Source organism: Macaca thibetana, chromosome 3 (assembly GCF_024542745.1).
Source record: "Macaca thibetana thibetana isolate TM-01 chromosome 3, ASM2454274v1, whole genome shotgun sequence".
Classification (NCBI taxonomy): domain Eukaryota; kingdom Metazoa; phylum Chordata; class Mammalia; order Primates; family Cercopithecidae; genus Macaca; species Macaca thibetana.
Window position 1 is genome coordinate 101,419,767 of NC_065580.1, and position 22,219 is coordinate 101,441,985.

The 22,219-nt window shown below is 50.7% G+C and overlaps 2 protein-coding genes across 11 annotated transcripts in view; one reads left to right on the plus strand and one right to left on the minus strand.

Moving 5' to 3' along the window:
- GGCT (gamma-glutamylcyclotransferase) overlaps positions 1 to 22,219 on the minus strand; it is a 1,150,694-nt gene that overhangs the window by 455,387 nt on the left and 673,088 nt on the right. The window lies entirely within an intron of this gene.
- Positions 5,121 to 20,105, plus strand: GHRHR (growth hormone releasing hormone receptor). 10 transcript variants are annotated; one of them, XR_007724049.1, is made up of 14 exons: positions 5,121 to 5,293; positions 9,108 to 9,213; positions 9,340 to 9,447; positions 10,154 to 10,251; positions 11,113 to 11,208; positions 11,404 to 11,501; positions 12,237 to 12,369; positions 14,258 to 14,411; positions 14,698 to 14,758; positions 15,276 to 15,345; positions 16,097 to 16,188; positions 16,755 to 16,884; positions 17,866 to 18,084; positions 19,696 to 19,784. XR_007724049.1 is itself a non-coding variant. In XM_050783239.1 (14 exons), exons 1-14 carry the CDS (start codon positions 5,210 to 5,212, stop codon positions 19,819 to 19,821), a joined length of 1,398 nt encoding a protein of 465 aa, XP_050639196.1. In that variant the 5' UTR covers positions 5,121 to 5,209; the 3' UTR covers positions 19,822 to 20,105. The 10 variants fall into 10 exon arrangements, 9 of the variants coding, with proteins under 9 accessions (XP_050639196.1, XP_050639197.1, XP_050639201.1 ...); XM_050783239.1 differs by having other exon boundaries at positions 17,866 to 17,907; positions 19,696 to 20,105; XM_050783240.1 differs by having other exon boundaries at positions 9,111 to 9,213; positions 17,866 to 17,907; positions 19,696 to 20,105.

The window sequence follows — 22,219 nt, forward strand, 5'->3', positions numbered from 1 at the left end:
CAGCTAAGGGCAGGAGTTCAAGACCAGCCTGGCCAACATGGTGAAACCCAGTCTCTACTAAAAATACAAAAATTAGCCAGGCATGGTGGCAGGCACCTGTAATCTCAGCTACTGGGGAGCCAAGGCAGGAGAATCGCTGGAACCTGGGAGGCAGAGGTTGCAGTGAACCAAGAGTGCATCACTGCACTCCAGCCTGGGCGATAGAGTGAGACTCCATCTCAGAAAAAAAAAGAAAAAAAAAAGCTGTTTTCAGAGCAAAATAAATACTGCTTTAATTGTGGCAGGAACTGATATCAAATTATGATGAAGCTTGTGTGGTAGAATGGTGAAATAATTGATACTTTATGAAAAATTTAGGGAGACAATGCCCCAAATAAATTAGCAGTTTACAAGTGGATAATTCCTTTTAAGAAAGAATGAGATGATGTTAAAGATAAAGCCTGTAGCAGCAGACCATCCACATCAATTTGTGAGGAAAAGAATTAATTTTATTCATTCCCTAATTGAAGAGGACTGATGATTAATGGCAGAAACCATAGCCAATACCATAGACATCTCAATCAGTTCACTCTAAGCAATTCCAGCTGAAAAATTAAAGTTGGGCAAGCTTCCCAACTGATGGTTGCCAAAAGCATTGCACCCAGATCAACTGGAGACAAGAGTAGAGATTTCAGCAGAAATTTTAAACAAGCAGGTCAAGATCTCGAAACATTTCTTCAAAGTTTTGTAAGAGAAGATGAAGGATGGCTTTGCCAGTACAGTCTTGAAGACAAAGCACGATCAAAGCAATAGCTACAAAGAGGTAGAAGTGGTCCTGTCAAAGCAAAAGCAGATCAGTCAAGTGCAAAATTCATGATGAAAACAGTTTTGGGGATGCTCAAGGTATTTTGCAGGTTGATTTTCTGGGGAGCCAAAGAATAATAACATCTGCTTGTTATGAAAATGTTTTGAGATAGCCAAAGCTTTAGCAGAAAAATGCCCAGGAAACCTTCTCTAGAGAATCCTTCTCCACCACCACAATACTCCTGTTCATTCCCCTGATCAAACAAGGCCAGTTTTGCGAGAGTTTTGAGAGGAAACCATTACACATCTACCTCACAGTCATGATTTGGCTTTTCATGACGTCTTTTTGTTTTCTAATCTTAAAAAATATTTTAAGGGCACCCATTTTTCTTTAGGTAATATTGTAAAAAAGACTGCATTGACGTGGCTAAATTCCCAGGACTCTCAGTGTTTTAGGGATGAACTACATGGTTGGTATCATTGCTTACAAAAGTGTCTTGAAAGATTATGTTGAGAAATAGAGTTTATATTTTTTATTTTTTAATTCCATATTTCCATGAACTTTGTGAACTCCTCTTGTACAAATAGATTTAGTTCATACCTTTCAACTGCTCAGTAGTATTCCATTGTATGAATAGATCACATTTTGTTTAGCTATTCTTTTCTCATTGGACAATTGTGTTGTTTTCTGGTTTTTACTGCATGTTATAAACAACACTGAACTCAGAACACAAATATCCAGAAATGGAATTTCTGGCTTATAGGGTATGTTCATTTTCAAATTCAATAGATAATATCAAATTGTTTTTCAAAGTGGTTATACAAAATTCGCTCTCATCTGAACTTTATGGATGTTCCCCTTTCTTTACATTATCTTCCAGACACTGTGTTATCAGACGGTAAAGTTTTAGGCAACGTGATAGGTGACAATGGGTAGTTTATCATTATTTTTTTTCATATTCTTTAGTATTAGTAATGTTAAACATTTCTTCATGTGTTTATTGACCTGTATACGTCACTTCTTTTCTGAATTGTCTGTTTATATCATTTGCTCACTCTTCTACTCAGTTGTTTTTAATTTTTTCTTTCTTACTGATTTTTTTCTGTCTTTTCTTTCTTTTTTTTTTTTTTTTTTTTGCGACACAGTCTTGCTTTGTTGCCCAGGCTGGAGTGCAGTGGCACGATCTTGGTTCCCAGCAACCTCTACCTCCCAGGTTCAAGGGATTCCCCTGCCTCGGCCTCCCGAGTAGCTGGGACTGTGGGTGTGTGCCACCATGCCCAGCTAATTTATGTATTTTTAGTAGAGATGAGGTTTCACCATATTGGCCAGGCTGGTCTCAAACTCCTGACCTCATGATCTGCCTGCCTTGGTCCCAAAGTGCTGGGATTACTGGCACGAGCCACCAGGCCCGGCTGATTTTTAGATATTTTTAAAATATATTTTTGATACTACAGATTTGTTTGTCAAGATTGGTTGCAAACATTTCTTTCAATTTGTAGCAGAAAAATGCTTTTAATTTTCATCTATGGCATCCTCTCTTGAACATACATTTTAAAATGTTGATGTGGTCACACTTGATTTTTTTCTTTATGATTTTTATTTTATATGACAATCTCCTTTATTCTAAGGCCATAAAAATAAATTTCTATTTTTTGAAGCATTTTTATGATTTTGTTGTTTTGTAGTTAGGATTTTTAACCTAGAATTTATATTTTGTAAAGGTGAGTTAGAGATCTAATCTTATTTTTTCATACAAAGAATCAGTTTTTCCAGTCTTCTTTGCTGTTAGTCCACCTGTGTTACATGCTGTCGTAAATGATTGTCCACTGTGATCTAGGTTCTGCATGAGGTTCTTTACAGTACACGGTTTTCCTTGTCCACGTATCCCACCAATCCTATAAAGGTGTTAGTATCATCCCCATTTTTCAGATGGGAAAACGGACGCTCATATGGTATGGATGTTTTGTTCTCTCCAAATCTTATGTTGAAATAGACCTGCATTGTTGGAGGTGGGGCCTGGTGGGAAGTGTTTGGGTCATGGGGGTGGATCCCTCATGAATGGCTTGGTGCCCTCCCCATGGTAATGAGTGAGTTCTCGCTCTGTTAGTTCATGCAAGAGTTAGTAGTTGAAAGAGCCTGACATCTCCCTTGCTCTCTTGCTCCCTCTCTCACCATGCGATACACCAGGGGTTCCCCCTTCACCTTCCACCATGAGTGGAAGCTTCTTGAGGCCCTCACCAGAAGCAGATGCCAGTGCCATGCTTCCTGTACAGTCTGCAGAACTGTGAGCCAAAATAAACCTCTTTTTAAAAATATGATACCAAGCCTTGGGTATTCCTTTATGGTGATACAAATGGACCAACACAGAGGCTCAGAAAGGCTAACTAACTTGCCAAATGTATGACAGCTAGCAAGTGATGGAGGCGGAATTTGAATCCTGAGTGTATACAGAATTAGCTAGAGAAGACAGCTCCATGAAGAAACAGGCCTGCAGGGATCCTTGGGGAACATGAACAGTTAGAGCAGGGTTTCTCAGCCTTGGTCTTATTGATCTTTAGGACTGGATAGTTCTTGATATGGTCGAAGGTGGGAGCATCCTGTGCATTGTAGATGCTTAATAGCATCCCTGGTCTATACTCATTAGATACCAGGAGCACTTCACCACCCCACCCCCCACCCCAACTCCTAGTTTTTATTTTGATAATAAAAAATGTCTCCAGACATTGCCAAATGTCCCCTAGGGAAGCAAAATTGCTCCAGGTTAGGAACCACTTGTTTAGATAGTAATAACTATCTAATTATTAGATAATTAATATCTAAGTAATAATTATTAATTATCACTATCAACCTCAATAATTAGCCATCATTAATGCTAATGATGTTGATGCTAATTATCAACAGTGATTAATCGTAAGATTTTTTTTTTTCCTGGTGCTGTTGCTTCTTTGTAGCTGAATAACAGAAAGTTCTAGCTTTCCCTTCAAGTTATACCTTTTCAGCACTCTGCTTTTCCAATCTGTGAGCGCTCAGCCTGCCAAGAGAGGAGCTCTGCTCTCCCCTAAAAGTGTAAAAGTGTGCAGAGCTCTGTGTGGCATGCTGCTTGCACCCTTTCCACAGTTGAGCTCGTGAAAACACTTGCACAGGGTAGGAGGGTTTTGGAGCTTCGGGTAGTTCATGTTTTCTTTTTGAAATGTTTTTCTTCAGCATTTTGTTGACAATGAAGAAAAATGGAAAAATAAACCCCTGCTGATGTCAAAACAAGCCCTGAATCCAGATGTAGCGGGGGCGAGGAGCCTTCAACATTCATGATGCGATCGGGTTGTAAACATGTCTGGTGTTTTAGCACCCGGCCCAGCAGCTTCTGTGAGTGGAGACGTGCACACAAACATCAGGACCTGTCGGCTACTGGGACATTCAGGTCTTTCAGAGGTGACATCTTTGACATTTCAAAATGCTGTGCAAGATCTAGGGGCATTTAGAACGCTGTCTTTAGCCTGGCCCATGGAGACCCTGCATTTTAAAGTCGAAAACTATAATAAAAGTGACCAGACAATGAATGTTCAACATAGTTTGAGTGGCTGTGTAAGCCTTCTCATCTGTGCTACTGATGACAGTTGTCCTCCCCTATTCAAGATGACCTGACCCACGAATCCTCTCACAATGCTTCCATTCAACCTCGTTTTCCCCTCTTGCCATGAGAGTTTTGGAGAGATTTTGACAAGCCCCCATGTGAAGTCCAGAGCCTTGACACTGGCAGCTTCAGCTCACCATCCAGGCCAGAGCCCTTGCCCGGTAAAGGACCCAGATCTTGCTGACACATTCCTGGCCAGTCCATGCCAGTGCCTAGAGATCACATTTCCTTTCTTAAGACCATTCCAACCCTCCATCTCCACTGATACCATCCCCTTCCCCTTCCCCACCAGGTCCACACAGCTCTGACCACTCTCCAGCCCTGTGGATAAGGCTAGGAGCACACACCAAACAACCTGGGGGCTTCCCAAGGGCAGACCCAGGTCCCCTTCCTATTCTGTAAGATCCCATCAATCTGAGAGGTCACTCCAGCGATGACCACCAGATACCTGGGCCTAGAGAAGAAAGTAGTAGAGAATATTGACCAAGTGACCTGTGGCTGTCACCTCTCTGGGCCTTTGCTATCAGGACAGACACACGGACTTATAGCCAGAGTAGAAGGTGGTGAGGGCAGGGCTCAGCCCCTGCCTGCTGGAAACAGAGTCCCACCTCAGGGTCAGGGCTGAACTGAGCAGGTGTCCTGCAATCCTGGTGAATATTCAGCGGGCTGTGTCCCCTTGGCTACCTCCTGCCTATGCAAACAGCCACCTGAGAAAGGGAAGCAGAGGGTGCGGTGGCAGCGGCTGTTTCAGGGGACAGCAAGGGAGGGAAGACACCCAAGGCTTACTGAGGCTGATGGAGGGAGCCACTGCTGGACTCACCATGGACCGCCGGATGTGGGGGGCCCACGTCCTCTGCGTGTTGAGCCCGTTACCGACCGTGAGTAGCCAGTTCAGACCCTCCTGCCTCTCCCACTGGGCTCCAGATTTGGGAGCCACAGGGCCAACTGGAGCCTGGTGGAGACCCTACTGCCCTTCGACTCTAGAGTCCCTCCCAATGAACAGGTGCCAGGTTGTGGCTTGGAGAGCTCCTGATACCAGGGCCCCCTCCCTCATCTCCCTCTGCCTGGCGGTCTGTAGTGACTCTGGGTAGCGCTATTAACATGTCCTTCTTGGGGCTGAGCTGAGCTCACCTTCCTGTTGCTTCCCCCAGGGCCTGGCTGTGCCCTCTGGGGGCCACAGAGACTGTCTGCCCCAAGGCAGTGCCTCAGAATTGGGAAGGCAAAGTCAGGACCCCGTCTTAGTCCCCCCAGTCGGCTCTTTCTCTTGGCTGTGCATCTGTGATGCTTCCACACGCTCCTGTGGTAAGATTTCCAGACCCCTTCTTAGCCCCATGGCTCCCTGAGCCACTCTCCAATTTGGCGGTTTCCTTCGAAGAGGGTGTGGCCAGGGAAGGAGTGGAACCTGAGGAGTTGGTGGAGACCAGCTGCTTCTGCTCCAGCAGTTAGAGGATCCATCATCCTCTCATGATGCCGAGGGCTGGAGAGGCTTTTGACAACCAAATAGTACTCCATGGGCTAGAGAGCTGGAGCACGGGGATCAGGAGAGAGGGCCCTTCCTGAATGTGCTGCAGTTTCCCAGTAACTTTCCAGGTTACTGCAAGTGACAGCAGGGACCATACTGGAAGTCACAAGGTTCTGGTGGGGGCTGAAGCATTCTTCCTCCGCTGCCTTATTGGAGGGTGCTGCCCCTCCCGAGCACCTTGCTGCACCTGCTCTTAAGTGCACAGGCTTTGGGCTTGAATCCTGGACCCATGAAACTAGTCACGTGACCTGCAAGTTCCTCAGCCTTCCTGAGCCTTGCTTATCTCTTTTGTTAAAAGAGAAAATATCCTCTGGCCTGGATTGTTGTGCATTGAGTGGAATCTGATTTGTCAAGGGCTGGGCATCGGGGTGCAACACAGGAAACTTCGACTGCCCCCTGGCTGCCATCTGTGTGTGCTCTACAGCAAAAGATTAATTTTTAGCAGAGGGACCCAAGACCTGGTGGTGGCCATTCAGCAGATGGTGCCAGCACCAAAGCTAGAACTCAATCACTGTTTCCCAGTGTGGGCTCCATCCCCTGCTGACACCAGGAAGAGCAGCAGGCACAGATGCGAGGCCTGGGGGTCCAGGGCGATGGAGCCTCCCCTTGGGGGTGGGTGGGGCCCAGGATGTGTGTGGGGGTGACTGGGAGCCCCAGGATGTGTTTTGCCAGTCCTGATTCAGCAGGAGCATTTGGATAAATCTTGGAACAATCTGTCCTTCCACTCCCACCACTTCCCTCCCTAGAATGTCTCCTTACATCTGGCCCTGTGACCACACATCCTGAGTCATTAGTTGGGCTTCCTTGAATTTCCCTCCTTCTCTTAGAAGTGTGGGCACAGTCTGTCCATCCTTTTGGCAAGAGGCTGCTCACCTAGAGTCCTTTGCCCTCAGTGGTTCCCCCAGATTGGCCCTGAAAAGTTTCCCAGGCAGGGTTGGGGCTTGCCAGACTGTGCGGTAGGCGGAAGGATAGGCCGAGACCACAGCTCTTCCAACAGCCCAGGGTCAATGTCAGGTTGACAGTGTGAGAAAGTCCCATACAGGCCCGTCTGCCCTCCTGCTCTTCCTTCCCTGCTTCGTGCACTCAGTCTGTTGGGAGATGTGGGGGAGACGCAATGGGGCTCTGCCCTGAGATGGACCTGGGGTTAATGAGTCCTGGGGAGGAAGCCAAGAGCTGAGTCTGGGGCACCCACCAAAATCAGACCTGGAGCCTGGGTAATGGGTGACATCTGCACCCTGAGGCCCTGCAGCGCCAAGCAGGAGATGGCAGAGCTGCATCCAAGCCATGGACCCATGGGGTCAGCAGGGCGGGACAGGAGTGACTTCTGCCAGGGCAGCACTGGCGGGGGTGACCCTCCTTACTGGGCTGGGTCTCCAGATCTCCTAGCCCGCAAGTCTGCGGCAGGGCCCTCAGGTCTCTCCATGTGGTCACCCACCGTCTATTGTCCCCATTCTGGTGGTCAAAGTCTCTACTCTCTGACCCAGCCCTGGTCTTACATCTGCTGCACTATTTGCTGTGCCTGCATTTCTCCCAAAGAACACTAGCTGTTAATTAAACCTTTGCTGACACGGATCCTGTTAGACATCAAAGGGGTGTGTGTGGTGGGGGGCGGGGGTGGGGTGGGGTGTGGGCCATGGGGAGAGAAACATTAGTCCTGAGCAGATACTTCCCCAATACACCTTTTTCCACTTCCCTTGTCCTTGCACATGCTGTTCCTTCTGTTCCAGACACTCTTCTCCCCACTGCGTGTGTCTGGCTCTAAAAAGTGCTCCTTTGTCCCCAGGTCCAGCTCAAATGCCACCTCCCCAATCCCTGTGAGAGGGACACTCCCTCCCATGGTACCTGTCTTGCTTCTTTTTGTTTGTTTTTCTGAGACGGAGTCTCACTTTATCGCCCACGCTGGAGTGCAGTGGCACGATCTCGGCTCACCGTAACCTCTGCCTCCTGGGTTCAAGCGATTCTTCCACCTCAGCCTCCCGAGTAGCTGGGATTACAGGAGCATGTCACCACGCCTGGCTAATTTTTGTATTTTTGTAGAGACGGTGTTTTGCCACGTTGGTCAGGCTGGTGTCTAACTCCTGACTTCAGGTGATCCGCCCACTTTGGCCTCCCAAAGTGCTGGAATTACAGGCATGAGCCACTGCGCCCGGCCCCTGTCCTGCTTCTGATCACAGCTTGCACAGGGTCTATTAGGATCCAGCCCTTCTCCCTTCCCCAGCCACTCGTCTCCTGTGGAAGCCTCGGGGAACAGACGTCTACACTGGTTGACTCGGATGTGTGTTTTATATAAAAATGTGTATGCTGTATACCCAGTTCACAGTGCAGAAAGTCTGTTTTGTAAACTTGGCTTCCCTTCTATGTAACTGTTTGGGCTCTGGCCTACTGGGCGAGCAGTTTTGGTTTTCCTCCAGTTTGGGGCGGTGGGAGGGAGAAGTGCTAGAAATTGCTGCTGTTCATTCCCAGTTCCCTGGAGAACTTGTTAAAATGCAAAGTGCTAGATCCACCCTAGATCTCTGCATATCCCTGCTTCCATCCCAGTGGATCTCTAGTTGATTCTTGATGCACACTTTCAGAAGCACTGCTAGAAGATTTCCAAAAAAACCCCAACTTGTTTCCAGCTTCCAGAGATCATTTCTCATGGCCACTGTGTAGCACGAGATCTGGGAAGCTCCTAAAACTATAGTCTTTCAGGGTTGCTCAGCTGTCAAGGCTATGATCCTTTCATCTACACATCCATGGACCCACACATCCATCCTTACACAGCTCTCTCACTCATCCACCACGCACCCATCCATGCAGCCAGTCATCTGTCCGTCCATCCATCCGTCCATCCATCCATCCACCTCCCCAGCCATATATTTGTCTGTCTGTCTGTATACTCATCCATTCCACCAGCCAGCTGCCTAGGCAGTCACACCTACCTTCCTTTCTTCCTTCCTTCCTTCCTTCCTTCCTTCCTTCCTTCCTTCCTTCCTTCCTTCCTTCCTTCCTCCCTTCCTTCCTTGTATCTGAACATCCACCAAACACACCTGAAAGTACTGCGAGCAGGTCTTTGCTCAGGATTAGGGCACAGAAATGAATAAGGACTCGTCCCTGTTCTCAGGTCATGTGGACCACAGAGCCCAGAAAGGCACTCAATTGGCTTGGCTCATCCTGTTCACTGTTTCCAGCAGGTATTGGGCCACATGCACCCAGAATGTGACTTCATCACCCAGCTGAGAGAGGATGAGAGTGCCTGTCTACAAGCAGCAGAGGAGATGCCCAACGCCACCCTGGGTATGGGGCCTAGGAGGCAGGTGGCGGCTCCTCTGATTCCTTTGTGTCCTCTGGCATCACCCCTCAGATTACTGGGGCAGCCCTGTGGCTGGGCTGAGTCTCTGCTGCTCCCGGCTCTCTATCCAGGCTGCCCCAGGACCTGGGATGGGCTGCTGTGCTGGCCGACGGCAGGATCCGGCGAGTGGGTCACCCTCCCCTGCCCTGATTTCTTCTCTCACTTCAGCTCAGAGTCAGGTGAGGAGTCCTGGGTATGGCAGTGGGAAAGGGAGGTGCTTTCGTCTGGAAGTGGCAGAATCTGGCAGACACGTCACTGGCTTTGGGGGCAGGCCGACCTGGGTTTGTATACCAACTTCCCCTCTTCTGGGGTGACCTCGGGCCCGTCAGTCAATCCTGATCTCTGCTTCCTGAGCTGTGAACTGGGGAGAACGAAAGCATTAACTGCGCAAGAAAGGATTAGAGTGTGGAACCTGTAAGTGCTGGACCTGGGTGCCCTCCAGTGTTAGCAGGAGGCTGGCAGCAAGGGTGGAGGAGGGCAGGCCTGCCTGTCTGCCAAGACACCACTAACTGCCCAGGATGGAGAGGGTGGGGCACCCGGCTGCTCTGCTTTACCTCCCTGGCCTGGGTGCCTGGACTGCGAGGGCCTCTTTTCTCCCCTGCTGCCTTTAGGAGGCTGGCAGCCCAGCTCACCACTCCCCACCCCTCAGGGGAGTAATCCTCTCTGTGCAGAGATGGCGCCCGGGAAGCCAGAGATGGAAGGCCCCATAGTGTGTCCCTGGGTAGGCTACACCTGGGCTCCAGGCCTCTGGAGCTGCCCTCTCTGTTGCTGAGAGGAACTGTCCATGCAAACCCTGCCAGGGTCACTTGATGGTCCATGGCACCCCCAGCCCCCTCCTGGGGAGAGGGAAGGGGTTGTGGCTAGAGAGTCTTGCTTGCCTCCCAGGGGCTGTGAAGCGGGATTGTACCATCACTGGCTGGTCTGAGCCCTTTCCACCTTACCCTGTGGCCTGCCCTGTGCCTCTGGAGCTGCTGGCTGAGGAGGTAAGAGGCTCCCGGCATCTTGGAGGAAGGACTGCCATGGACATTCGTATGGGTGGGTGCACAACGTCGGGGCCTCCATTCCCCAGCCTGCAGGTTGGAATATTCCTTACAGCGGTTTTCCAGCAGACAGCAGTGAAGCGTCTGGAGGAGAGGGGGTCTTCTGCTAAGTTACTCAAGGGTGACCCATGGGCCAAGTTACTTGGAGGGAGAAGCGGGGCAGAGGGCATGTGGGAGATCTGCTGCCTGCTGTCTTGGTTCCGTGTCCAGGTCTCCAGGGCAGGGAGCTTAAAGTGGTTCCAGAGGCAACAAGGATCCTGGCAGCCCTGGGAAGTTCCTTTTCTTCTCTGACCCTCAGTCTGTGGAGCAGTGTGCATGGTTGTGGTGTGGGCAAATGAGGGAAACTCAAGCCCAGAGTGATTGCAGAGAGCTCCTAATACCAGCGAGCACATCCACACTTCTGCATCCAGCAGGGCCTTTGCAAGGCACTCCCACACCCACCATCCTGTTTCTCTGTCCCCTTGATCTCTGAAAGGTAAAGCATGACTATAAGCATTTTTCAGATGGAAAGACTGAGTCAGGGACAGGCAGTGATTGCCTGGACCCCACAGGAGAGCTGGGATTGGGGCCAGTGCCCGGGCCCCTGCTCCCTTCCCTTGCCTGCACCCTCTATCTTCAGGGCCCGGCCGCACTCTGACTGATACAAACACTTGGCCATGGGAACCTTTAGCCTGCCTGCCTGTGGCTGTCCCCAGGTGTCCCTGGCTGTCTCCTTTATTTGGGGACGTTGTGTTCTTAAGCTGGTGAGCAAGCTGGATGTCAATAAACAAGCTGATTTCCTCTGGTGCTTTTGTCATTCCCCAGGGACCTGTAGTTTCTGTGGCTGCCTCTCCCCACCCCCAGAGCATCATGAGTGTTAAGCGTCTCCACTCCTCGCCACTGCTCCTCCCTCACCCGCAGGTCAGGTGGAAGGCAGGCTGGAAATGAAAGCCCTAGTGCATAGGGGGAGCTTTCCATGGTACCTGCGGACACCTCTGTCTCCAGATGGGCAATGTTGGGGTGGAATGGCAAAGGCTTCACCTGCTTGATTGCCAAGCCTCTCTTTCCCCCAAAGGCCCTGAAGTTGAGAATTTCTTCCGTCTCTGCCCTTCCCAGGAATCTTACTTCTCCACAGTGAAGATTATCTACACCATGGGCCATAGCATCTCTATTGTAGCCCTCTTCGTGGCCATCACCATCCTGGTTGCTCTCAGGTTTGCCATCCTCATCACCAGCTCAAGAACCTTCCTTGGCTCCCTATTTCTCAGAGGGCCAAGTCTGCTTCCTTGCCTGCATAGCCATGAACTTCCCAGATCTAGGCACCATACCCATGTCTAACTTTCCCTTCCCTTTTCCCCACCATCTCTTCCAACACCAGAACTCACTCCTATCTCTGCCCCTTTGCTTATGTGGCACTCATTCTATTTGCTTGGAATTCCTCATTTTTCTCAGTGTATTTATATCTGAGAAAGCCCGGCTTCTATCTGCATCTAACAGTCCTCTGACTCCTGCCCGGAGCCCCTCTTGACTGTTACAACTCTCTGACCATTGTCCCTTTTAAGACCCCACCCCCTCCTCTAGCCTTCAAAGTCTGAGCACGGCATCTGGCCTGTGCTGATCTTGGTCTCATGGGGATGAGTGTCTCTGATCATCCAGGGGGCTCCCATGTGTGGTACCTGCCATTTCTGCCTCTTTTCCCTGAGACTATGAGCACCCTCAAGGCAGGGACCAGATATTCCTCTGTTTCCACACTTACCCTGAGCACAGGAATGGTTGCTCAGCTGTCCTGCAAGGGTTAAACTGAAGCCTCAAGTTCAGCTCAATTCAATTCAGTTTGATTGCATCCAATTTGATTCGATTCACCTCCTGCCCTGCTCAGCCCAGTTGCAGCACACCAGAATCCCCTCCCCCACTTGCTTTTTGTTCCTCATTTCTCCCATTCCCCCCAGGAGGCTCCACTGCCCCCGGAACTACGTCCACACCCAGCTGTTCGCCACGTTTATCCTCAAGGCGGGTGCTGTGTTCCTGAAGGATGCTGCCCTTTTCCACAGCGACGACACTGACTACTGCAGCTTCTCTACTGTAATGGCCGTGGGTGAAGGGGCTGGGTGGGTAGGGGAGAGAGGAGGTGGGATTACAGACCCAGAAGTGCCTGCCCCAGCCTTTCCTGCCCTGTGGGCTGACCCTGGAGCTCCTGCATGGCCAATTACAGAACAGGAAAATGCTCCTCTCCCATGTCAGGCCCTAAGTTCTCACGCCTTTCCTGGACTGTGGTGTCGATCCATGTCATTTCCTATATTGCATGCTCTACTACGCATTCTGTAGTCCAACCTAGACCACGTTTCACTATGCGCAGCCTTTTCCTTTCCTTTCATCCTTCCCTGCGCACTCATTGGTCTGTGCTGGGGGTGTGTATGCAAGGGGCTGGGAGGAGCTGGGTCCCTCCTTCAGGAAGAGCCCATGGGGCAGAATGCACACAGATTAGGGGACTCCCAAGTGGAGGAAGCTGAGAGCTAGGAGAGAATGAGAGAGGGCTTCAGGGAGGAAGGGACCCTGGAGCTGTGTTGGCAGCAACGATAGCGAGATGGGGAAGGAGAACATTTCAAGAGGAGGGACCAGGGTGAACAAACTCGCAAAGACAGAAGGACCTAGGCCATGTGCAAGAAACTGGGAAGGCACCATGGGAGAGGTGGAGTGGAGACAATAAGAGGCAACTGAAATTAAAGGGAAGTTGGGCAGAATGTGGAGACCCAGCAACTGCTGGATTCTCTACAAGTGTGCTGGAAATGAACAGCGAAATCAGCGAGCAAACTAACACATGACCTCAATTAACTGATGAAAGAATTAATCATACTTCATACTGAGCACTTATTTTGTGCCAGGCATTGCACTAAGTGCTTTACATGTATAGTTATCCTTTGAACAACGTGGGGTTAGTGGTGTTGGCCCCCCTTTCAGTTGAAAATTCAAGTATAACTCTTGACTCCCCCAAACTTAACTGATTGCCTACTGTTGACCTGAAGCCTTACCAAAAACATAAATGACCGATTAACACATACTTATCTGTTACATGTGTTATATACTGTATTCTTACAATAAAGTAAGCTAGAGCAAAATTTTTAAGAAAATCATAAAGAAGGGAAAATAAATTTACTGTTTTTAAATGGAAGTGGATCATCACGCAGGTCTTCATCCTCATCGTCTTTATGTTGAGTAGTCTGAGGGGCAGGAGGAAGAGAAGTTGGTCTTGCTGTCTTAAGGGTGACAGAGATGGAAGAAAATCTATGTGTAAATGGACTTCAGCAGTTCACACCTTTGTTGTTCAAGAATCAGCTGGCATCATCTCTTGAATTTTTAAAACAGCTTGAAGAAGAAAGCATCATTTTAATCCCATTTTGTAGAGGAGAGGCAATTGGCAAGGTCACCCAGTGGCACACAGGTGGGGCTGGGATCAAACCTGGGCCAACGGAACTCAGAGGTGGTCCTGCTCCCCCACTGGCAGGTGATCAAGTCATGCAGTGAGTGAGTGAATGCACGGGTGCCTGTGTGTGTGTTTTTGCAAGACAGAACTGTGGCTGAATAAGTCAGCTCTAGGGATGACTTCAGCTCAGGAAGGATGGGGGTAAGTGAAAATAGAAGCAAGTCTTAGGCAGTTTCCATTTAATCCTTATGACAAGGACTTGAGCTAGGTATTGGAAGTTTTTCCTTTTACAGATGAAAAGCTAAGGTGTGAGGAGATTTGCACAGGAAATAGATGGCAAATTAGAAGCCAGGCTGTCTAGATCCCAAATCTGTGCTCTTAACCCTCAGTGTATATCACCACATCTCCTCTCGGGTGGCCCAAGAAGCAGGAGATCCCAGCCTAAGGTGGAGGGGCCTGGAGGTTCTGTATCTGAGTGGAGTAGGGGAGACAGGGGTGGGGGCTCCAGTGGGTGTCCCAGCTCTGAAGCACCCAGGTCCCGGCCCCCAGGTTCTATGCAAGGTCTCTGTGGCCGCCTCTCATTTCGCCACCATGACCAACTTCAGCTGGCTGTTGGCAGAAGCTGTCTACCTGACCTGCCTCCTGGCCTCCACCTCCCCCAGCTCAAGGAGAGCCTTCTGGTGGCTGGTTCTCGCTGGCTGGGGTGAGCACTGAGGGCGGGTTGGGCACCATGGGGAGGTAAAGGGTTGGGAAGGCCCAGAGAGTTCACATAAAGGCCCCTCCACCTCACTCTGAGGCCCAGAGAAGCGGAGGGACAGGCCACAGTCCGGCAGCAAGTGTTGGAGGTGGCACCAGGGCCCTGGCTCTAGGGTCCTGTCCGGCCCTGCCTTTGCAGTGCCCTACCTGGCTGATGGTGGTGGGAGGTGGGGCCAGAGCTCAGAGCCAAAGATGCAGACCCCCTCGCTTGTGTCTCCCCTGTCCTCCCACAGGTCTGCCCGTGCTCTTCACTAGCACGTGGGTGGGCTGCAAACTGGCCTTCGAGGACGTTGCGTGAGTCGGAGCAGCCACCTCATCATACCGGCTGGGCCTACATGGGGTGTGGAGTGGACAGTCAGGCCACGGGCTGTTCTCCAGGCTGGGAAGAGGAGGAGGAGGGACTGCTCGGCTAAGTTGGGGGGTGGGAGAACAGTCTGTGGGTAGCACAGAAGAGGCATGAGCCTGGCAGGAGAGTGGAGCTCAGATTCCTAGGGCTGTGGGGCTGGGGGAAGGTGGGGCGAGGGAGCTGCCAGGGGGCTTCCTGGAGAAAGGGACGTGTTGGGGCCAGCAAGGAGGCCTTGAACAGGCAGAGTTCAGAAACGTTTGTCCATCTAGGTGGATACAAAGGGTGAGCCCAGCCTGGATGGGGGTGCCCCTTTGGGTGAGACCCTAACTGGCTGAGACAGGAGAAAAGGCTGGAGGGGAGGTGGGTGAGACCAGAAGGCATGAATACCCAAGAGAGGAGGGAGGTGCCTGCGTCACCACAGTAAAGGGGACTTTCCAACAATGGCATTCTTGCCTCTCTCCCCAGGTGCTGGGACCTGGACAACAGCTCCCCCTACTGGTGGATCATCAAAGGGCCCATCGTTCTCTCAGTCGGGGTCAGTCCCTGGGCCAGTGTCCTTTGCTTTATTCAGTCAACCTCCCTGGAACTACCGAGGGGCTGTGCACAGCAGGAAATGCAACTCCAGGCTGGGTGTCTTGAAGACTGGGCTCCAGCCTCGCTCTGCCACTGATTCTCTGTGAGGCCCTCTCGGGGCCTCAGTATCCTGTTAGTAAAACCAGAGGGGTGGTGGTCTCCATCAGCATGCAGGCTGTTCCAGCTCAATTTTGATGAGTGTAATGCACTGGGTGCAGATCATTTACCATTGCAGTGAGAGACTGGGGGTGCGGGCAGGGGGCAGTAAATGGAGTCTGCAGCTAAACCCCTCTCCTCCCTCTGCTCTCACACACAACACAGAGGCAGTGAAGACTGCTTTGCATGGCTTTGGTAAATGTACAAATGTTTTGCAGCTTAGCAACTGTGCAAAGTGAGGGACATCTGCTTTGTGCCAGAGAAGAGCCTGGGAGGTGGCTGGAGGCAGGTGGCGAGGCCTGATGGCCCCCCTTGATCCCAGGACTGGAGAGGGACAGGAATCCTGGGTCCTTCTCTGTCCTCCAAGGCTCAAATGTGGGACCTCCCAGCTCCAGGTTACAAATTCTGGAGCAATGATCTGTGCATTCATTCACCTGCACATTCTCACGTCTCAAGGATTTAAATTTTCTAGTTCCCAAATGGGCTGGGGCTCACCCCAGCCACCCAAGGCTACCCCCTGACCCTTGTCTTCCACCTTCCTATGCCTCTATTTCCAGGTGAACTTTGGGCTTTTTCTCAATATTATCCGCATCCTGGTGAGGAAACTGGAGCCAGCTCAGGGCAGCCTCCATACCCAGTCTCAGTATTGGTACTGTGTGTTCATGTCTGGGGACACTGGGAAAGGGTAACTGGAGAGGGATGCGATGTGGTGGTTCTGTCTCTTCCAACAGGCATTCATGACCTCAGCCCCATACTCTTCCCTATGTACCCAGAGACAGAATAGACCTGGCCCCTTCCTTCTAGGGGATCACATTATTGGAAGGATGAGGACTCCAAACAGCCAGTTCCCATGCCAAATAGAACGATGAGTGCTGGGGTCAATTTCTATGGGAGCCTGGGGAGAGGGATCCTTTCTAGGTGAAGGGTGGTGTGGTCAAGGAAGACTTCCTAGAGGAAGTGGTTTTGATCCACACTTTGAAAGATGCATAGACTTTGGGATAAACTGGGGCAAGAACAGTTGGCAGGGGAACCAGCAGGATCCAGGGCCCAGAAATAAAAAAAAAATGCCCAGGGTGATTGTGGGGAGGTGGCATTTCCCAAGGTGGCTGGTTCACAGAGTGGATATAGGGAGGTGGTAGGAAGTGAGAGGAGATGAAGTGCACATGACAGTTTCTAATCCCAGCCTTGGGAGCCTTGGATTTGTCTTTCCTGCAGGCGTCTCTCCAAGTCGACACTTTTCTTGATCCCACTCTTTGGAATTCACTACATCATCTTCAACTTCCTGCCAGACAATGCTGGCCTGGGCATCCGCCTCCCCCTGGAGCTGGGACTGGGTTCCTTCCAGGTGAGGCCTCTGCAGGCACTCTTTCTTTCAATTGGGGGTGCTGGAGGGAGGTGCTGTTGCCCACGGGCCTTGGCTGAGTTCATGACAGGGTGACGGCTATTCTTTTTCATCCATCTATTCAAATATCTGTCTGTCTGTCCATCTTCCAGCCACCCATCTATCTATGTATTCAACTACCCATGCATTCTTCCATCCATTCATCCATCCATCCATCCATCCATCCATCCATCCATCCATCCATGCATCCATCCATGCATCCATCTACCCACCAACCCATCCATCCATCCATCCATCCATCCATCCATCCATCCATGCATCCATCCATGCATCCACCCACCCACCCACTCACCTACCCACCCACCCACCAATCCATCCATCCACCCACGCACCACTGATCCATCCATCCATCCATCCATCCATGCATCCATCCATGCATCCATCTACCCACCAACCCATCCATCCATCCATCCATCCATCCATCCATCCATCCATCCATGCATCCATCCATGCATCCACCCACCCACCCACTCACCTACCCACCCACCCACCAATCCATCCATCCACCCACCCACCACCGATCCATCCATCCATCCATCCATCCATCCATCCATCCATCCATGCATCCATCCATCCATCCATCCATCCAGCCAGCCAGCCAGCCAGCCAGCCAGCCAGCCAATCTATTCGACTCTTACTGATCCCCTATTATGTGCCAAGTGTTGTGCTCATTCACAAGGGATGCAGAAATAAAGTCAGAGGAATGGGGCCAACAGTACAGCCCTGGCAGGCTTGCTACAACAATTCTATGAGACAATATGCCTGGCACATAGTAAGGAATGAATGCATCTAAATTCCCCTTTCAATCAGACCTGGCCCAAGCCATAGCCTGGGGATGAGTAGGGAAAAGGTAGCAGAAAGACTGTGGACACCTTCAGGCCAGGCCAAAGTGTTCTGATGGGGTCTTTCTTCTTTGCCCCACAGGGCTTCATCGTGGCCATCCTCTACTGCTTCCTCAACCAAGAGGTGTGTGACTTTTGAGGCTATCCCTCATGGAGTCCCCCTCCCACCAGACCTAAGGCCTCCCCTCCTCTCTCCCACTCAGGTCCTGTAAACCCCAGCTCAGGCCACACCTTGACTCCTGTGAGCCTTTGTGGTAGTCTGTCCTGAGCTGCTGGATCAAGCTGAACCGGAATATTTCCTGTAAACATCTCTTATCTATCCTTCCTCTGAGCTGGGCCAAGTTCTACTAGCTACTCTTCGGGAGGTGGAGGAGGCCTTTCAGGGATCAGGAGAAGGATTAGGGTAGGGAGTCAGAAGGAATCCCCCAGTTATGTGTTCCTAAAATTGAACAAAAGGGAGAGTTGTTCAATTTCAGCTGAGGGAGAGACAATCAGAGAGAACAGATAGAGGAACCAAGAAAGTCAGAGGTAAACATACAGGGAACTAGGAAAATAATCAGATGCAGAGACAAAGAGGAAGATCCGGAGCCCGAGAAACAGAGAGCACCTAAAGGAAACAGACACACAAAGAGAGTGGATGGAAGGGGAGAGAGGCGTGAAAAGACAGAACAGATGGTGCTGCTGCACATGTGGAAACGTGGGGACATGGCAGAGACTGACGCAAAGTGAATTCCACCCAGGAGACACTGAATTTCCCCCTTAGGACAGTCCTGCTCTGGGGAGAGAGGCGGGGGAGAATTGATCTCAATGCCCCAGACTCCCACGTTCCACCTTCGTGCACCTGCAGGGCCATGGGCTCCCTCTGCTGGCCATGGATTTGCCAGGGGCTCTGCATTCTGTGAGAGTTGGCTGCAGATGCCCTGTCCCCTTCGCTGTGGAGTGTTGCTCCCATCTCATCTGCCACCTCTGTCCCTTACTGCTCCTTCCCCTCTCCCTCTCTTTACTCCTCACCTGGCCTCTCTAAGTCCCATTCAGCCTTATCTGGTGTCTGGGTGTAGCAGACCATGGGCCCTGGGGGTCCTGGGAGGGGCAAGAAGCAGCCCAGGTGGAGGCTGGTGGGGTGTGGAAAAAGTGTTTCCACAAAGAGTTGTGAAGGGAGCTGTCTCGGGAAGCGGTGTTGGAGACCAGGTGGTTACATACCTCTGGTGACGGGGAGCTTACTACCTCCCAATAGCTCTTTCTGTTGTCAGGCAGCTATGGGAAAGATTATCTTTATGTTGAACAGGTATCTGATTCCTTTTATCTTTCATCACAACCCCAGTTCGGCTCCACTGCTTGAGGCACATTCTCTCAGCACCCTATGCCCCTGAAAGCCCCTTGGAGATGGAAAGATACAGACAGCACCCCCACCCCCCAATCCCACCCTTCCACCTCACCCCAGGCTACTTTTCTTTTAGTGACTTTCAGTTCCCTCAGCTGCAACCCCTCAGATAGAGTTCTGAATCCTCTCTCCCTTCAGATCATGTCCTCTGGACAGATTTCCAGCGGCCAGAGTTGAGCTCACAAAATTGAGCCCCAGAGCAAGGAGTGGTCTAAGTGATTAAGAGAGAACAGGGTGGTTATTTGACCAGGAACTCAAGAAAGCACCTATACATGTCTTTAGCTGGGCTCAGACAAAGGCAGGGCTAAAAGGCAGAGAAAGGTGCTAAAAGAATGGTGAGAAATACCACAGGAAGGAGGAAGTAGTATCCTCCAGAGGTAGTACTTAGTAGTGTCTGTGCCCAAGCATGACTTTTCCTGCCCCATGTCTCTGTTTCTCTTACACGGCCTCTCCCTGCACCTTAGTCTCATTGGGGTTGAGTAGCAAAGCCACAGGGGGACCTTCCTAACAGCCTCTTCCTTGTCCCTGGAGGTGAGGACTGAGATCTCACGGAAGTGGCATGGCCATGACCCTGAGCTTCTGCCAGCCTGGAGGACCCGTGCTAAGTGGACCACGCCTTCCCGCTCGGCGGCAAAGGTGCTGACATCTATGTGCTAAGCTGCCTCATCATGCCACTGGAGTCCACACTTGAACTTGGGCAGCTACCATGGGTCTGCCATGCTCTGGCAGAGCAAGGGGGCCATATCCCCACCCCAGCTGTTACCCAGCCTGGGGTAGGGGCGGCCCTTCCTCCCTGTCTCTGCATCTGACTCTCTTTTGAGGTTCCTGTATGTTTACTTCTGACTTCTGTGGTCCCTCTGTGTCTGCTCTCATCCATTCCTTTTCCTGGGGCCTGGGGCTCTAGCCCAAGCCTCAGGGGAGCCAATAAACCTGTAAATGAATAGACATATGTTTGAGTGAGTAAATGGGCCTCTAAAGGGGAGCGCACCTGCGTTCTTTATTTGGATGTCTGGTGCTGAGCTGTGTTCATCATTCCTCAGTTCATGCTACATGATGATTATGTATCTGTGCAAGGGGCCTCTTGTTTTATTTATTCTTAAAATGTACTCTCTTTTGTCTTCACCACTCCCATTCGCCTCCTCTCACAGGCAAACAAGCGAGCATGCTTAATGTGAATACTTGTGTTTCTGTGTGTCTTGCAAAATACGTGGTGTTTTGTGTGTCTGTACTTTAATTTACATAAATGCTGTTGGTCATATGCCTCATCCTGCTTCTAACGTTTCCCCCTCAGCACTGTGCTTTTAAGAGATGCTCCCAGGGCTGGGTGCAGTGGCTCATGCCTGTAATCCCAGCACTTTGTGAGGCTGAGGAGGGCAGATCACCTGAGGTCAGGAGTTCGAGACCAGCATGGCCAACATAGCGAAACACTGTCTCTACTAAAAATGCAAAAAATTAGCTGGGTGTGGTGATGGGTGCCTGTAGTCCCAGCTACTTGGGAGGCTGAGGCAGGATAATCACTTGAACCCAGGAGACAGAGGTTGCAGTGAGCCGAGATCATGCCCTTGCACTCTAGCCTGGGTGACAAGAGTGAAACTCCATCTTAAAAAAAAAAAAAAAAAAAGAAAGAAAGAAAAAATAAAAAAAAGGAAAAAAAAAAAAAAAGAGACGCTCCCGTGTTTCCCTGCGTACATCTGGTCTGTTGTTTCGGCTGTATGTGGTGCTGTGTAGAGTCATTGCCCATGGGTTACTGTCCTGTCCTGTCTCCCCTGCACTCTAGTGAACATGCACATGCTGGTCCCCTCCAGGATCTGTGAGAGTGAGCCTCTGTCCGGGACTCACACCCAGGAGGAGCAGTGCTGGGCATCCATTATGCCTCCTGTTGATGTGATTCAGTGGTGCCAGATTGCATGCTTCATATCTGCACTCCACCAGCAGCTCTTGAGGTCCCTAAGTCCCACAGCCCCACCAACACTTGGCATTACCCAGCTTTGTAATGTTCACCAGCCAAATGGGTGTAAAGTGCCACGGCACTGTTGTCCTAATTTGCATCTCCCTGATATCTAATGGGTGTAAATATCTCTTACTGTATCCGCTTGCCTTTTGGGTTTCTTCTTCTGGAAATTGCTTGAGTCTCTTTCCCTATTTTGCTCTGGAGTGGAGATGCCTCAACTCCAGGTCTTTCTCTTATGTCCTCCCCATTGCGTGCCCTCCTGGGTCCCAGCGTACTGCCTGCTGCCCCCCACCAAAGTGAGGACTCCCTTAATGTAACACATCTATAGAGTCTGTCCCTCCTCCAACCTCCTTCTTGGTAGCAGGGAGGAGAAGGAGACCCGGGCTGTGTCCATGGGGATCTGTTTATTGACTGACAGTGGTAGAGGGAGATTCCAGTACAGAGAACAGGCAGAAATGGACACTGTCAGGTCAGAATGAAACCTCTCCCTTCCTGGTCTACCCACAACAGACCTGTCCTGCAGACCTCAGTTCCATTTCCCCCACTTCCAGGCAGTCTTCCCTTACTACACTAGCCTTTCTGGCCATTCCTCCTTTCTCCGACTACCCTGAGAGTCCAAACCATCCCCTCCAGCCTCTGCCTACTTGGGCTGATCACCAGGTGCCATTTGCCTTGTCCCGGTCCTTGCCTGGGCGCCTCCCTTCTCTGTGATCCCCTGCATGGTGGCCCTCTCCTCTGCACAGAGGATCTAGCTTGTCCTCTACGGCCTGCCTGGACCAGGTATGTTTTCTCATGCACTGGGAACAGAAGGAGTAGGCATCCTTTACCCGTGCTGGCTCACAAGTGTGTATCTGGTGGAGGCAGTGGACGGACATCCTCCTCCCTTACAGTCGTGAGAGTTCCAGGGAATGGAGACACAGCTACATGAAGCCCAAGGCCACACTGTTGCCCATGACGCCCAGCTGCCTGGCACCTTCCTGGACAGACAAATGTCAAAGTGCGGGCCCAGTCTGAAAACCAATCATATTCAGTGTCAAATCATAAAAGTAATTCATACTCATTGCAGGCATTTAGGAGATACAGAAGGATTTAAAAAAAAATCAA

Bases quoted from the DNA above. Each gene is read 5' to 3' on its own strand.
- GHRHR (XM_050783239.1), top strand. From the start codon at position 5,210: ATGGAGGGAGCCACTGCTGGACTCACCATGGACCGCCGGATGTGGGGG. The intron at 14,412-14,697 runs GTGAGCACTGAG...GTCCTCCCACAG, and splicing joins GCTGGTTCTCGCTGGCTGGG to GTCTGCCCGTGCTCTTCACT. The intron at 16,885-17,865 runs GTGAGGCCTCTG...TTTGCCCCACAG, and splicing joins TGGGACTGGGTTCCTTCCAG to GGCTTCATCGTGGCCATCCT.